The 18,778-nt window shown below is 30.9% G+C and overlaps 1 protein-coding gene across 1 annotated transcript; it reads left to right on the forward strand.

Annotated features, from left to right (window-relative positions):
* The first annotated feature begins 5,002 nt into the window (after positions 1-5,002).
* On the forward strand, positions 5,003-10,282 carry LOC106627714 (solute carrier family 22 member 3). Its single transcript, XM_014247931.3, has 6 exons — positions 5,003-5,811; positions 8,144-8,298; positions 8,368-8,536; positions 8,701-9,023; positions 9,088-9,222; positions 9,284-10,282. Exons 1-6 carry the CDS (start codon positions 5,075-5,077, stop codon positions 9,793-9,795), a joined length of 2,031 nt encoding a protein of 676 aa, XP_014103406.3. The 5' UTR covers positions 5,003-5,074; the 3' UTR covers positions 9,796-10,282.
* The last annotated feature ends 8,496 nt before the right edge of the window (positions 10,283-18,778 follow it).

Consider the following 18,778-nt stretch of genomic DNA (forward strand, 5'->3'; position numbering starts at 1 on the left):
CAGTTTTGCTAATTTAATTTGAAATAAATTATAGTTGCTTTTTTATAGTTCAAATTAGTTTCAAAAACTTGCTTAGCTTTCAGTATAACTAATTAATATGTTAGTTTTACTAAAATTTCCCCAGCATAAATTAAATAATAAAATTTATATAAATTTATTGATATACCAAAATTATAATTTTTTTAATATTTGGAAAAAGCAAACTTTCTCCCAACCAAAACATCGAAATATGTATATCCAAATGTAGAAAAAATAAATATTTAAAGGCAGATTCAACACCACCCAACCTAAATATGAAAGTAAAACATTTTTTATTATATTGTATATGCATAAAAATTATGAAAGAGTTAAATAAAAAACCGTTTGCCAAATATATACTATCCAAATCTTCCACAATCACGTTATTGCAAAAATTATAACAAAAAATCGTAATAAGCGCAAGAAATAGTAAACATATGTTTCGTCTGCATTCTTCTATTTTAACAAAAGACTTAAGGCACGAACTTCTTCAGATATAGTTTGTAATATTTACTATATTTAATCAAATATATACGCAAGTAACTATAAATATCACAATCAATTTATTTGTTGCTCATATACGTAATTCAACTTTATCAAGCATATAAATATCTATGTACACGACCTAGGATGGCTTCAACAAAAAGTGTGTGCCTTAAGTCTTTGGACTCGCAAGCGATTTATTTTGCAAATACGAGCTCTAAACTGACAAACAAAAATTTGTTTTACATTTATTTAAATTTATTAATTTAAAAATTGTAAAAGCAAAAATAGAAAAATACATTCCAAATTATATATATTAATAAACCGATTAATGACTCATATTTCTTTCGCTTTTAAATAATAAGTAAAAAAATATTTTCCAGTACTAAACAGACATACTTGCTTCACAAATAAAGTACTTCCTTAATAACTGAAAAATTAAAATAAAATATAAAAAATTAAAAACAAATTATATATATAACTATACAAAAATATTAAACCTTCAAAATCATAAAGTTATTCAAGTCAGCAACAAATAATTATTCAAAATCAAAATTATGCAATTAACAATAGCAACAACAACAATAACGGTACAACACCCGCAATGATAGCTAAATGCTTTTTTTTTTACAAAAATATTTTATTATAAAAACAACAAAAATAATGTTGCTATGCTTTTTTTTATTAAAAAAATTGAATCAATTTCTGCAACTTTCGCCTTTACATATCTTCAAAATCTAGTTTATTTTTATCACATAAAATATAATATTTAAAAAACCAGAACTTAGAAACTAAGAGTGATCAAAATGGGAACAGTAGTTGTAAATACAACCAAAGAACTAAGCTTAAATATGTATTAAAAATTAAAAAGAAATAAAAAACGTTTATACACAAAATCATTGAAAAAAATTGCACGCGTTGAACTTAAAAAATAAATTATTACTAATTTTTAAATTCACAGCCATTTTATAAAAATATTTATTTTCAAAAAAAAATTATATATAGTAAAAAAACCAATAAAGGAACAAAAAAGTAAACTAAAATAAAGCGCCAACGTTCTATTCGAATACTAAAAACCTACTTAAGCATTGAAAAAAAATTTTGTAAAATATAAAAAATTACGTGCTGCAATTTTTTTGAGGTTGTCATGTCAAAAAAGAAATTATACAAGTATAATGCAATTGTAAATTTTATGCACTCTAAACACTAGAAATATATATAAATACAAAGCATTATAATATTTCCTTTAACTCCGGAGGGAGCGTAGGGCCAAAAATACACAACATTAAGCATGCAATATGGTGTATTGTACATACCAACACACACACTAACATACTACTTATGTATACAAATATAACTCAATATAAAAATAATAATAATAATAAACTAGAAAAAAAAACTATGATACGATTTTGAAAATTTATGTATACTAGCAAAAACAATACTAAATTAAATTAACCTAAATTAAATCTAGTAATTTACTAACTTAACTCTATATTTTTAATTAAATTCAATAAATATGTACAATGTAATATAAACTTTGGTATATAAAGAGTACAGTTTCCTATTGCTTTAGCGCTAGTTATTAATAGATGTTTAGATAAAACATTAATTATAAATAATTAAAATAAAATAAAATAATAATAATGAATTAAAAAAATATTAAATATAAGAAATAAATGCAAAAAATGAATAGTAAATAAAAATCGGATTTTATTCGCATATCTAGTCGCAAATAATTAAAATTAAATTTAATGTAAAAATATATATTGAGTTTGCAACTAAACGCCAATAACATTATTTATATGAACAGAAAAATTGTAATAAAACTATTTTCTAAAATTTCTGCACATTCATTGTAAATAGCATGAGCTGGTGCATATAAATACACAAATATACATACAAGTATGTATAACTATAAACTATTAACTGGTTCCAAAAATTACTAATTATAGCAATAAAGTAAACATAAAAAATTATAGCAATTCCAGTGACCAAATTTAATTTAATAAAACAACACAAAAATATGATGTGGCAAAAAGACGATATTTAATTTTCTTATAATTTTTTAATTAATTGGCTAAAAATGATAAAAAAGTTAAAAAAATTAATTTATTTTTTATAAAATTTTTCGATTTTTAAGAACATATTTAATGCTAATGAGATTGAAATTTAGAAATTGGCCATTGAAATGCTGTAATTAAAATTTGCAAGCATATTTCAATTAATTCTAGGTATATAAACCAAAAATAAAAAATTTTAAATTAAATTAATAATAATAATGAAAACAAAGTATGCATACACGTTTAATTTAATACTAAAAAACTTAAAAACTAAAATAAAGCATTAAAATTATGAAATTATAGTATTTCGATATTTTATTTGTATTTAAATGAAAAACAGCAGGTAAGTGTGTAGCTGAAACTGATATAGAATAGAAAAAAATTTAAATATATTTATTGCTTAGAGTTTGTATTATATATTAAAATTTAGTATAGTTTGTAAATTTTGTTATTGTATTTATAATAAAAAATTTATATAATCTTAGTAACTCATTAATTTCTATAAATTCACTATATATTAAGATAGCTGAATATTAGGGGGGGTAAAAAACAAAATTTTTTTCGCTTGGTACTCTAAAAAATAGGTTTCGAGACGCCCTTAAGAAAGTCTCTTCAAGTATGAGCGCTTAATTGCAACGGGAAGGTCCTGCGCCTTAAAGTTTTCTATTTTTTTTTATTATCAGATAGGATCATTCAAATATCGCTTTCAACTACTTATAAAAATTACTCCTCTTATAGAAATTTTAACGCTCTATAAAAAAGATCTATTACGAATTTTCGTAAACCTAACCGTTTAAAAGTTATTAAGGGTTGAAGTTTGTTTATTTTAAAGCATTTTTTTCTTATGCAATTAGAACTCAATGAAAAGAAATAATTTTAAATTGGAAAACTCATAGTTTTGTAGGAAATTTACTGCTCTACAAAAATGATCTCGTATAATTTTTCGATTAAGTTAAGCGTTTACAAGATGTTCAGTGCCTATCAGAGGAAAAGAAAGCGAAAAAAAGAAAGCAGCTGCTTACTTTATGTAAATTGAGTGTTAACTTCAAATGCTTCAACTTCAAAACTATGTTTTTTGAACTGGAACACTGTAGCTCGAAACCAATGAAAGTTATACAACTTTTTGAAAACACGAAAAACTGCTGCGTGATGAAAGGATTTTTTTAATTCCGATTTTTTATCAACTGTAGGTCTGGAAAAAATGCAGAAGCCACCATTTCGATTGATTTTAGATGAATCTCCAAGGATTAGTGGTGGAACTGGATCAACACAAATCATCATTACTTTTTAAATTATTAATTGTTTTTTCAAATTTCTGTCAATTCGAAACCTTAGTTAATAATGCTATGTCTTTATTTTTAGAAAATGAAATAATTTACTGGCAAAAAATATAGTTTAAAACTGTAATTATTTCATATCTCTGACTACAAGTAACCCTTGATCTCGCTTGTCCTCTGGTTTGACTGCGCTTCCTTCTTAACTTTAAAAACGTAGAACAACTCATTAGAAAATAGAGAATCCTCACTACACTAAGGGTACCAAAATATATAGGCTAAGTCATTAAACCAAAGGGGTAGAATGTAATTAAGCGATTATAACCCAAATCAGACCTTTGAGCTGTAGTGTAAATAGATATAAAGAACTCGTATAACTGCTGTTAAGAAATTTCAATTTTTTGTAAGGTGTGATGTTTTTGCTTTGTAACAAGAAACACATGTGGCTTTATAAAAATATTTATCCAAAAAATATTCTTATAAGATAGATACACTAATATGCAATTGTCGGTGACACATTTTTTACTGAAGGCTAGTAAAGGCTCGTTGACATGCATTTTTTAATAACTTATTCATTTTCTCTTGGCTTTCAGTAGAAATATTATTATCTCTACAAGATCGTTCGAGATATTAAGTGATCCAGCCTAACCGTTACGTACCCAAAGTTTCACAGTATACTTGTACTTACCTGTCTCTACTCTGACCCTAATCCTACACTAATTAATCTAAAATAAACCATAAATTGAGGACTCATAAGTGTAAACAACGGGTGTAAAATATTATTAGCTGAGCACACAAAAAACTATCTCATGATTTATATACATATATATACATATTCAGATATATGAATAAATAATATATCAAATACAGATTTAGCATAAATAAATATAATAAAAATAAACTTGATCGACATTGTGCAAATCTTCCAATAATTTATACTCGGCGCATTTTATATTCCACACAATCGTCACAGATTCAATTCACACAATTTTTTTTCTGGGGTGGGCGACACTACTAATTATAGGTATCAACATTGAGTGGACATAATCAATTGTCACAACGACGCAGAGTACGCAGAAGCTCAGCGCACAAATTGCGGCGAATTGTAGAAGTTGGTAGAAGCTTACCAGTAAACCGAATCACATAACAGTTGTGCGGTCCAGTTAGCGGAAGTAACTCGTACGAATCGGTCAACGATAGAATAAACACATATAAGAACGGAACATTCCGCTTAAAATGTCTGCGTTTGAGATGCAGGAAAAAGTGAACAATACAACAGTAAACGCATGTACGGTTACGCCTGTAATCTTAACGCTAAACGACACAAGTGACAACAATACTACAACTACAGCTAACAACCACCATAACAACTCAGCGCCATCCATAGTCAGTTCGATTGCGCCGCAGCCGCCGCCTCCCGACATCGTGCAACAAGTGTGCGGTAACTTCGGTCACTGGCAGTTGCGCACCATACTGTTGATCTTCCTTTGCAAAATACCCTCCGCCTGGTTCATGGCTTGCATTATCTACACCGCGCCTACACCGAAGAAGGGCGACTACTATTGTCGTCCACCGGCGCTTATGAATCTTAGCAGCGGTCCGTCGACAGACAACACGCCCGCCTGGGTGCGCATGTCACATCCGGTGTCGGATGAACGCGGCACCGATCGGCGCTTCTATTTGGATGCGTGCAATATTTACGAGGAGCAATTGCAACGCGATTTCGTCGCCAGTCATGCCAACTATACGAATCCGTTCGAGCAGCCGGATGTGGTGCGCCAGGCGGATGGTTCGTTAAAGTTGAAGGTGAATGTGTTGCCCTGCGAACATTTCGAGCATAATTCCGATTACATATCGTTGGTGTCGCAATTCGATTTGGTGTGTTCGCGTCAGTTGTTGATATCGGTGACGCAGTCGTTTCATGGTTTGGGCGCATTCATCGGTGGGCTGGTGGCGCGTCATGCGCTGAAGCAGTTAAGTGCGATTTTAAATCAATTTATTTTAAGAATTTTCTGGTTTTGCACTTAATTAGCGCGGAGACTTTACGTACGTAAAATGTAAAATTATTTACAAAAAGCATATATATAAATATTAGGGTGGTTAGAAAAACGTGTACTTTTTCGCGTGGTACTCTGTAAAATAGTGTTCTTAGGCACCTCTACGAAAATCTCTCCAACTATGAGTTCTTAATTGTAACGGGAAGGTCCTCCCATTAATAGTTTTCTATTTTTTTTATTATGAGATAGAACAATTCCTATATTGCTTCCAACTGCTTGAAAAAAATCCCGTATCATAGATTTTGTAGGAAATTGAATGCTCTACCAAATAGTCTATTCGCAAACCCCGTTTAAAATTATATTAATGGTTGAAGTTAGATTATTTTAAGGGAATATATATTTTTCTTATGAATTTTTTAACTCAGTCAAAAAAAGTTTTTTTAAATTGCAAAACTTACAGTTTTGTAAGTAGTTTACTGCTCTTCAAAAGAAGCAAAGGACCTTCCCGTTACAATTAAGAGTTCATGCTTGGAAAGATTTTCATAGAGGTGTTTAAGAACTTATTTTTAGGAGTACCAACCGAAAAAGAATATTCGGTATTTTTTTGACCCACCCTAATAAATATATATGAGGTATACATGTATGTACTTACATAGCTACTTGCAATCTCAAGCACTAAGTACATAACTATTCGCCTAAGCAATTGTAATAGAAATTTCTAATTACAATCGAACTAATTAAAAAAGTGATAGATTTATCCTACTTGTTTGAATTATTATTTTTGTTTTGTATATATTTGACCCAAATGTGACAAATGAATTTAGCAGGAGTTCAAAATGTAAAAAAATACCTGTTGCTCACGCCAAAGTAACATTTGGCTAACTAGTTGGTCTAGCAGTTCTTACCAATTATAAATCAGTTTGTAACTAGTCGACTTCGCTGCCGGGCATTTGTCACAAAACTTTTCGTTCTTCATGATACTCTAATATTCACTTATTAGCACTTATTTGTTGGTTGACAATATCAATACTTTATTTTATCAAAGAAATGTGTAACTATTTAATAATATTGATTATTTGCAACAAATAAAGAGATTTGCTATTAATATTACCTAAATGACGATTGAATAGAATGTAGTAAGAAATGGAGTGATAAGAAAGTCAAATATTGATTTTGTAAATATCTCAATGAATATAACAATAACTGCATCGCCAAAACTTAGACAGTGCCGAAGTAGATTGGAATATTAGAAGAGAGAGCTGTATATACAGCTAGCCGTAATACCACTTTAATGAGGTATTCACGTTCTCTTTTGTACTAAACTCATTTGTACTTGTACGTATAACCTTTTTCTTTCATTGGCAAGCATATGTATATGCAAGTAACAAGATCTTATATCCTTTTAAAAACAGCAAACTTTTGAAGAAAAACTCGATTTTATTTTTTAACATTGCTGTAAGTGTGGAAAATACTATATTTATATTGATCTTCCAACTTTTCGGTATTTTTTACGTTTTTTTTTTGTTACATTTAGACCATATTTTTAAAAATCAAAACAGTATTTTTGGAATATTAAATTCTTGAATTCGCACTCCTATCTGTCGCTATATATAAGCATAACCGAACACCATTGAAATTAGAGGAAAACGAGGCTGATGCCCATATTTTCACTTTCGACACTTACATACAATAATTAACCAATAAAAAATGTCGTTTGCAATAAGCTCAATTTCGAAATCCGAACAGGCGGCTAACTTCGAAAAAGAGAGAAATTCCTTTTTTTTACTTATGATTCAAGCTTTCGACAAAATGTAAAATTTCGTGAAGATATCTTCTCAAAAAAAATTTTCCATACAAGCACCTGGTTTTAATCGATGAGTTTGTATGACAGCTATATGTACAGTGGCCCGCTATCGGCGGTTCTGACAAATGAGCGACTTTTTAGGGACGTGTGCAAAGTTTTAGATCGATATCTCATAAACTGAGACACTGGTTTGTATATATACAAACAGACGGAAAGTCGAAATTGACTCAGCTAGTCCCGCTGTATATAACTATGCTTTTTTAGAAAAACGTTGGTGTTACAAACTTTATGGCAAAATATAGGTATCCTGTAATATATTATATATATAATATATCCTATAAAGTGTATTAATTTTAGAACATTTGTCCTCCCTACAGCGAATTTTTATTGTGCAACTTTTTACTGATTTTTTTTATATTAAATTCACTTTTTAGTAGCTAGCTTCTTAATGTAAATTATTGCCAACCTTAAATAAATTATATTTAATATTTTTATATTTTACAGTGTAAGTCCACGGCGTCTAATGCTTATCGGCATGTTTTTTCAAGTCTTTTGTGGCTGCATTACTGGCTCGGTGACAAATTTCCAACTACACATCTATTTCCGCTGCTTAACCTCCATCGCCTGTACAGTTATCATGTCTGCTGGCCAGGTTATATGTAAGTTAAACGCTCGCATTAAATCTATCGCTATCTGCTATTCACTATGTCTCTTACGCTCTGCTTTAGTAATGGATATTACAGGCGGACGTGCGAAAACCATCGTCACCACGCTTTCCGAGTTATTCTGGGGCATTGGACTTATACTGCTGCCAGGCATATCAATATTTTTTGACAGCTGGAGTTATTTGTATGTAGCCATATCGGCTTCGGCGATTATCTTGATATTTGTGCATAGGTAAACACATATATACATATGTCTGCATTCAAAAGACACTTGGACCTTTGCATATTTTCCGCCTTAAGCCATAATTTTCAGTATCCTTTTCTGGACTCCGTTTCTAATTTACATTATTTTGTAAGACCCAGCCAGATTACAGATTACAATTCTACTTTTATCAGATGGATAGCCGATTCACCACACTGGCTGCTAAGTCGCAATAAATTTGATCGAGCGCTCGAACAACTACTAAATTCAGCCACACTCAACCACCGTTCCATACCACTAGATCTAGAGGAAAAGTTGGCGAATCAAGCGAAGCACCTACAACAAGCAGCAACGAGAGCGCCTAGCTATTGGTCCATTTGGGATAAGACCACCGAACGTCGCTATATTTGCTGCGTGCACGTCGCGTGGGTCGGTGCTATGATTTTACATAATGTAACACTGTTGATGATCCGTACCATGGGCACGGAGTACATACATGTCAATACCGTTTGTTTGGGTAAGTTGCAGAACAGAGTAATAAACAGAATAACTTGAAATTAAGTTTAAAACCAAATATGCAGGTCTCTCCGAGGTGCTCGGCATCTTTATGGGTCTCTATTTGATACTCTATACCAGGCGTCGTTGGCTTTGGTGCGGTCAGCTGTTATCCTTAGCGGGCGTCATTACCTATCTAATCTGGATAGTGCCGAATACTTGTGAGTTGTACAATAAAGACACGAAATTAAGCCATTTCAATAAGCTCTTCGATATTTCTAGTAAAGCCCAGTCGACGTGTCGGCTTCGAAATGATCTTCTGGATGTTTTTGAAATTCGCAACAGCCGTTACTTTCGCCGTACTCGCTACGTGTACCGGTGAAATAGTTACGCCCGAGAAGCGTTCAACTTTGATGTACTCTGTGGTGACGCATAGTCGCTTTTGGCTTATCTTCGGTCCATCTATAGCGGTGACAATTAAATTTCACAACTTCATTCCCATCACAGCGTTAGCCTCTTTGGCACTCGTTACCGGTATACTGCTTTGCTTTCTTAATCGCGCCTTCTGGAACATGGAGCAACCGCGCGTGGCTAAAGTGCCCACGCCGAACACATATCGACGCAACTCTTCGGCTGAACTTTTGCGACGTACTTCACTTGGTACGAAATCGGAATTTTACGAAAATACTTTAACGATAAGTATATCCGAGCTGTGGCTGGTAAATTCGCAATTCGAAACCATAACGGAACAGGAAGTTGCGGCGACGCCAAGCGAAAAGTTTGAGAAAGAATAGGAAAATGAGAAGCGGATATTTAAGCCATAATTGTAAGCAGAATTCGATTCATATATTTGTATGTGCGTTAGAGTGTTCCCTTAACGTAGAAAAAATATTTGTCCTAAAGTCAACTCCATACTACTAATGTAGATTTAATATGTGGCGATTAAAGACAATTTAATGCTGTCGCCTAGGGTAGGTAAATTTTTGACTTCTCAGATGATTGTGGTATCCGGAACTTTGACATCAGCGTAACACACTTTAAACTTGTCCAAAGCCACACAAGTTTTTGTGTGAGATCTTTGACTGCCAGTTAATCAATTAAAAGAATGAGACTGAAAGTTTATTTAATTTTTAAGGAAAACCTTAATGCACGTATATAATATATAGAAATGAAAAGTATGCTTAGAAGCCCACTTGTATATGTTAAATGTAATTTGAATAATTATTAAAGTATGTAGCTTATTATTAAGTATGTAGATATATATGTATATCTATATATTAAATAATTAATTTTAAATATAACCTATAATTAAATATATTTATTTCATAAATTAACAAATGTTCCGTTAGTGACATTAAGAAATCAGAACGTTCTCTGCCATATGAGTGCCTAAAAGTATGCTTAAAACAGTACACAATTAGCAATCGGCTGAATTAAGGATCACAGCAGATGTCGCAAAAAGCTATCACAGTTTGTCTAAAACATTCGCCAACAGGTTGCGCTAAACGCAGTTGGCTATGTAACGGTAGTATTTACGTTTATCATTTATTTTTTATAAATTTTGTTTATGATAAACGTTCTCTGGTATTAATTTAAATCAATATTTCTCCAATGAAAGAATTAGTATGGTAACAAACACATAATTAAATCATAATTATTTCGATTACAATTGTCTATTCGCCCTTTAGATTTCATACTAACTTTAAGATAAATATCTGGTAGCGCTTTCTGGTAATTAAGGTATAGTTTAAGCGGAGAGTGTTAATTCATTTTAATATTCATATTCAATATTCTATTCATTAACATTCTCTGATTTAACCTATGTATAGTTGACTTGCAGAGATCTTATTGGAAAAGTAGGAATTTCTTAATAATATTCTTAAAAATATTTTTGTTGAATGTTAGAGTGTTGTCAGTGCTGGTATGATTCTGCACAGGATTGTATAGGGTATTTTTTTTTCAATGAAATAATAATTAAGCAATTAATTAATTAAGAAACTGATCTGATGACTTAACAATTATTTAATTTCTTCCTAACAAATAAAATTTAAAGCGTTAGTTGCTCAATTGGAAGCAAAATAAAATAGTTTTCATGGTCGCTATTCAAAGAATTTGAGACAATTTTGTTGAACAGTGGAAAAAATAATCGGGTGCGAATTTAATTAAAAGATATAGACAAACGCTGAGCTCTACACATACACGCACACATGCATACATATGTACAAGTACATATGGTACATCTGAGAAAGTGCCTCCGATCAATGATTGCAACTAAATAAATACAATTAGAGCCTTCACTTAGCATTGATCTCAATTCCGTTGACAGCCCGTTACAACACACTGCAAGAATGAGCGACAATAAAATGCTAAATGAACTAACATATTTACATCAGGATGCAAGTATAATTTATGCAAATACATTGTGTTATTATAACGTAAATATGTATGTATGTACGAGTAGATATCGATATGATTTGAGTACTTGTCAAATTAAATGCGAGAAGTCGATTCAAGTCAAGCACTTGTGTAAATTATTATATATTTTCCGTCCGGTAATCAGACATGGCCTAGACAAACGTTTAAATGTCAGCATGGCGCTTATGTATACTTTATTTATTTAGCCATCAATTGATATGTGTGGCGATAATTAAGTGTTGGAAACTTTCATTTGAATGGCTGAATATCATTTAACGATTTTTATCAATATTTATTTGTCACTTTTAAGTCAATTAACATTTCTCATTGATAGATGTATAATAATTGAACTTGATAAATAATTGATTTTTCTAAATATACATATAAGGACATATGTATATATATATGCTTATGTATCCATAATTATATAAAAAGCATGCTTTTCCGATATGTGTTGTGCGGCTCAATATTATGCGACAATTATTAGGGTCATACTTGTTTAAAGCCAAACGCTTGTGCGCTTTCAGAAGCAACTTTCATGAAAAGTGTTTGTCATGTAGCACATTCAGGGGTTTCTAATTACCGGCAAATATAAGATTGTTGCTAAAATAATTCTGTAATTTTATATTTTACTTCTAATGAAATTTGAGTCAAAGATCTGATCGGATTTAAATAAAGCGCTCAGCATACATGCCAACGTCTTTCACAGCAGTACTAAAGTTACGATTTCTATAAAATATTACAATGATTTTTCCAACAGTTATTAGTTAACACCAGTCATATTATTTTCGCTGGAAAAAGAAGAGATCGTTCGCAGTGCTGTCAAGGTTTTCTGGTTTTCTGAAGAAAACTTTAGAGACACTTGATATTTCGAATCAGCGTCAATCTCTGTGGTTAGACCTTATGATACCCCTGCTGGGAATATTAATTAGACTTATCATGAAAAAATGCTACAAACATTTTCGTTTTTATAAGAGCTGTCTCGCTTTCTCAGGAAACGCTAAACTGTTGAGCATATTTTTTTCAAGAACAAGTTTCTCATAAAATTGATTTGACAAGACTTAATCGACTTACATTTCTATATTCATTTAATGCTGTATCAGAAACCCGCTCAAGCGTTGATCAGTAGTAGAATCATAAATTATAGAGAAAAATTAATGGAAGCTCAAGACAATGAGAAGTGTAACATATTGCAACTCTACGCTGTTGCTGGTTAGCATTAATTAGAACTTTGTCATTTAAAATTTACACTAAACAGCAAGTTCATATATCTCAAGCGGTAAAATAAAAATTCTCTAGACTATTAGCATTGTCTTAAGTGGCATGAAAGCGTAAATTAATTATCACCTGCGATTTAAGCCAGTCTTTTGTGGGTAGATACAGCAATGAAGCAAATAAATCTAGCCCAACCCAGCCAAGCCCATCAATGACAAATCTTTGGCAAATAGATACGAGAAGAATTAGTTGTTTATTTTTATTTTTAAAGGTATTTGCTGAACATTTTTGGGACATTTAGGTGATCCCAAAAAGTTATTAATTAATTGCAGATATTTATAAAATATAAATTACAATTTCTCTTTTTCGCATTTTCTTTCGCGCATTGAGCTAAGAACTCAGCATTTGCAGGTTGGTGCGAATAAAACTGACAGCAATATATGTATGTATTTACATATGTAAGTATGTAATAATGCAAAATTATAACAACATTGCTGATAGCGAAAACAAACAAATCACCCTTTAAATATTTTCATAATACAATTTAAATACACTTCCAAAATAGTAAACCATAGAATCTTTTATCGAAAATTTACCCAAAAATACATTTCATTATTAATTTGCGTTAAGTTTGACATAGCTGCTAACATCCAACTAATGTTGCTAAATCATGGTCACTATTGCAATCTTAAGGTTATCTACCCAATTGTAGTTGGTTGCATGATTGTTTGGTCAAAAGTATTTTACTGTCTAACCGGTTTTAGCTAGTTTTCCTGTCAACATTGCAAAAAACAAATATAAACAAGTATGTAATAGCTAAGTTCGGGTGTAACCGAACAACTTGCAACTTGAAAGGATCACAGCAGAAGAAATACCTTCAAGTGTAGCAAAAGCTTATATTAAACTAGATAAAACGTTAACGTGAAAAGGACAATAATATACGCAAAAAGAACATACAAGGACTTGATTTTGACCGATCACCTAGCAAGGCAACTATATCTTATGGTGATCCGATATCGGCGGTTCTGAGTAATGAGCAGTTTCTGGAAAAAAAAAGAACGTGGCAACTTTGTGTACACTTTAAGGAGACAATTACTCTTTCGTTTACATTTTATGGGATAAGTGACCCCATTGTCAAAATTTAACGTCAATCACCCTTCTGTTTACATTTAGCTAAGTCCATAAGCTTTCTTAACATTATTCACATTTTTGTTTACATGTAGCCAAGTCCACAACCTTTGTTTACATTATGTGGTCAATGACCTGTTTGATTACATTTTGCCGAAATAAATTACCCTTTTGTTTACATTTTATGCGGTCATTGACCCCTTTGTTTTACATTTAGCGAAGTCAACAACCTATGTTTACATTTAGCCAAGTCAAGAACCTTTGTTTACATTTGGGGGCAATGGACCTTTTGTTTACATTTTAAAAGACCAATGACCTGTTTGTTTACATTTTGCCAAAGTCAATGACCCCTTTGTTTACATTTTATGAGGTCATTAACCCTTTTGTTTACATTAAGCGAAGTACACAGCCTTTGTTTACATTTAGCCAAGTCCACAACCTATGTTTAGATTTAGCCAAGTCAAGAACCTTCGTTTACATTTGGGGGCAATGAACCCTTTGTTTACATTTTATGAGGTCAATAACCTGTTTGTTTACATTTTGCCGAGGTCAATGAATCCTTTGTTTACATTTTATGAGGTCATTAACCCTTTTGTTTACATTTAGCGAAGTCCACACCCTTTGTTTACATTTAGCCAAGTCCACAACCTATGTTTACATTTGGGGCAATGAACCTTTTGTTTACATTTTATGAGGTCAATGACCTGTTTGTTTACATTTACATATATATTTCTGAAATTGCTGGGCCTTAAAATTGCTACAAATAGCACATATTTGACCAGATATCTTTAAGAAAATAAAAATTTGGCACGAAACAATCTCCGAGCAAATTGTGTCATAGCGTTGACGCTATAAATAAAAAGTGTGCCATGAAATATTTACGGTCATATACGACCATACCATATATGACATCACTTCAATCAATTCACAATTCGAAAAAGATTAGCCATAAGTTGGCACTTTTTGATTTATTATAAATTATAATTAGATTTAAATTTTAATGGCGGTAAATTTTAAGCAGTATCGCTGATTGCACGGCAATAAAAGTTGATTTCAGTTAACCAAAGTCAGTGCGAGCTGCAAGAGTGACAAATTAAATTGATAATAATTAATAATTAGATTATACCACAAGCGGGCAAATGAGGTCAAAACACAGTTGCACAGTGTGGAAATTTTGAAACTTTAGAGGGTGCTAATCTATAATTCACTAACGATTGTCAACTGTACAAATGTAGACAAATGTATATATCACGTTAGTATGCCTTATCGGGTCCGATCGTTGTCTTATTCTAGTGCTACTAGACGAAGCCTTGGAGTCAGCAGTAAGTTGTATTTATTTATCTGTACACTTAAGATAATGACAATTATTTATATTTATATACTTGAATGACCGCTTCCCGACTACAAGGCTTTTGTGTTTATTACATTTACTTAAAGTAATTATTTTATTTATAGTAATTGATAATTTAGTATTGGAACGAACGCGTGCGCTGAAGAAATTTTCTTTAATTTATATAATATAAGTTGGTGTCCATACTTCTTTCAACTCGATTGGCTACACAGTGGGTCTATCGCTCAAACGGAAAACGTTACCAATATCTTAGATAACTTTCTTATCAATAGACATTTAAATATTTTATGCTCGCCAGAATCGAAAAACGCTTGAAACGAAAATAATGTTTCTTAGTTTAGTTAATTAACAGTATTTAATGCAAGACATTTTCTTCCAGAAACGAAAAACGCTTGAAACGAAGATAATGTTTCTTAATTTAGTTAATTACATAAATAATAATTTTATTTAAGTTAATTAGGATCAAGCACAATCACCTTTCTCACCCACTTGCCTTGGCGAAATATTAAAATATTTTCCTCTCCAATTTTAACGAGTACCTGTCAGCTGCTGTCACATTCCGTATTATTGGTGGGTACTTACCACATTTAATTGATACAATTATCGCATGATATAAAGTTGTAATTTTTAACAATTAAAATGTCAAATGTGTATTATGCCGTTGACATTTATGCGATACTGTCATTAATTAGACAAAGTAAACGAATTTCTGCAGCAATTAAATGAATTCTTGCAATTTATATAAAGTATTGAATTATGTACATATGTATGCAAATTGAAACTAATTTTTATTACGAGTGTTCTAATTTACCACTAAAATATCAGTATTAAAAGCTTTTTTATTTTATAACAGGTCTTTACACAATTTGGCCTGGATTGTTATCGAAAGCAACGGTACAATATCCGAACAAATTATTCAGATCGGACCACTATAATATATAGCTGCTACACCAACTAACCAATAAAAATCAAGTTCATGTAAGAAAAATTGTACCTGTGAAGGGCACAATAGCTTCGGTGCAACCAAAGTTAATGTTTTTTTTATTTTATACTGTTTTTGGGGAATATAAAAATTATATTAAATGATTTTCTTTATAATTTTTTAACTGAGAGTATATAAATGGTAAAACGTTGTTTTTATATACCATTACTACATTTAATTTATATCACATGGGACTAAAAAATATAAAATAATTATTATGGTTAACCTAATTTGTCAAATTGCCCACCATTTATATTAGAGAACTACTAAAACTAAGTTAGGGTATAATATTTCTATTTCAATATGTTAGTTGCAGTTAATATAATTCATAAGTATTCTTATTTTATATTTTTAGTACTTGTTAAGGTAGAGCGTTTTAGAGAACAAAATATAAGCATTTTCATTTGCACATTTATTTTAATTTGTATCACAATAGGCTATACAAAATTTTTAAGGCTGTCTTTGTCCCATTTCTATAATTTGTATGACTAAAAGCAGTAACTATACTAGGGAGAACCATATTGACATTTCTAAACATAGCAAAACAAAAATTTGTATGTAAAATGTCTATATTTTTTTATAATAAGAGGTTTTATAAAATATAGTAGGGATGTCCTTATTTATTGTAACATGACTATAAGAAGCATTTTTTAACGTATTATTTGTATTATTGCAGAAACAGTTTGTGATTAAGTTGCAAAAATATTATAACGGAGGCCTTTTGTTGTAACTTGTGCTTATAAAATATTATAATATTACATAAGTAATATGTTAGGGCTGTCATTGCTCGTAAAATTGGTTGAAGACTAGCAAATGCCATTAAGGCATCGTTTATGCCAGAGAAACACTAAAAAGACGATATTAAATATATGGAAATTAGTTTTGAGGACTTTGAGGATAAGCCTTCAAGATTCAAGATATTTTTTTAATATTAATGCAAGAATATTCAATAAAAAATATTTATTTATTAAAGACCCCGTTACTTTATAGCATTCAAACAGCTATTCTCAGGGACCACAGTACAAAAACACTTTATCCCATTTTCTTGTATAAGGACACGCCTAATGCACACATACATCGAAGCATATGCGAAAGTCGGTTTGGTATGTGTACAGAAATTTTTAATTTACACTTGACAATGAACGCAAGCAGCGAAATTAACAATTGGAAAAAACGCTATGTCAAGCAAAATTGTGTATACATACATACTACAAGCACACACAAACCAATATATACACATGTTTACTTTTATATAGGTGTTTGAACGCTTATTTAAACACTAATAAGTGCAAAAGTGCCGCCAGTTTGCAAAAACAAACACACAAGAAATTCGAATAATTACAAAAATAAATAAAGAAAGCATGAATAAATAAAGGAATTAATGAAACAGACACAGCATGATTAATTAAAATGCTACAACACCACAGAGCATCAACCTACATGGGTCAGCGGGGCGTATGAGCAACATTTGTGAAATTGCAGCGCATGCCATAAATGAATGTAGGTATGTAATTGTATTTGTAAGGGAGTGTAACAAAAATATTGTAATACAAAACGGTATTTGAGAAGAAAATAATAGTTAATAAAAATATAAAAAATTATAAATTTTTAATTTATTTTATTATATTTTATTGCGCTGCAATCAATTAATATCACTCTATGCTGTTAATAATATTTTTATGGTCTACCATGCTCCAAATTTAATCACATTTGCTTTTTTTTTATTGCAAACAATTATTTGGCGGCGCGTGACAGTCACTCTTCATGAATACACCATACACACATCGTCACAATAACGCTCTTATTTTAATTTGTGAAAAAATTCAGCGGAATTATTGTATATTTTTGTCAATAATTACGAGTATAAAGACATAGACAGTTTTGCAGTCACGGTCGTTTAACGACCAACTGTTTATATATACTTTAATATTTTTATAACTTTGTTTAAATGTTTATGTCATAGCTTTCGCATATAACACATTTTCAGTTATTAATTCATGTTTCTAATTAGCAGCAAACATTAAAGTGTGCCATTTACGTAACTTTAATGAAGCGTCACAAACGGTGTTAAATTTGAATTAAAGTAATTATAATGTTATGGCTTACTATATATGCAGTTTACGAAGTTTTTCAAGAATAATATTTTTCGGTTGGTTAGAGCAGCTTCAAAATAAAAAACTGAATTTTCAAAATTTTAATAAAAAAAGTATATTTTTGTTTAGTTTTTAGACCGACTTTGGATTTTGCAGAAAAACAGTTAAGGGCAAATCACTTATATATATTTTAGAAAAGCTTCAGGGATGCATTAAAGCTTGAAGAACTATAATTTTATCTAAAAGCGCAATAATTTTGCAAATAAACATAATTATTGATTGCTTCAACAAGAAAAAGCATTAACAATAATAAATAATACAAACGATAGTTAACACTCTGATTCATATTAAGAGGCAGAATCGTTACTTTGCATTTTAGTAAGTTGTAGAGGTCGAAGGTATTTTATATGTTTTTAGCATAGAAAATTACCCCAACCACATTTATTAGTAATATGGGCGTACCACTTAGACATCAGCGCTGCAGTTGATGTGATAATATTGATATGTGCTAACGTGCTTACGTCACCGATTTATTACAAATAAATAAATAAAGGCTCAATTAAATGTATAACCATGTTTCTAAATTCATATTT

Source organism: Bactrocera oleae, chromosome 2 (genome assembly GCF_042242935.1).
Source record: "Bactrocera oleae isolate idBacOlea1 chromosome 2, idBacOlea1, whole genome shotgun sequence".
In the NCBI taxonomy this organism is placed as follows: Eukaryota; Metazoa; Arthropoda; class Insecta; order Diptera; family Tephritidae; genus Bactrocera; species Bactrocera oleae.

Bases quoted from the DNA above. Each gene is read 5' to 3' on its own strand.
- LOC106627714 (XM_014247931.3), top strand. From the start codon at position 5,075: ATGTCTGCGTTTGAGATGCAGGAAAAAGTGAACAATACAACAGTAAAC. The intron at 8,537-8,700 runs GTAAACACATAT...TACTTTTATCAG, and splicing joins ATCTTGATATTTGTGCATAG to ATGGATAGCCGATTCACCAC. The intron at 9,223-9,283 runs GTGAGTTGTACA...CGATATTTCTAG, and splicing joins CTGGATAGTGCCGAATACTT to TAAAGCCCAGTCGACGTGTC.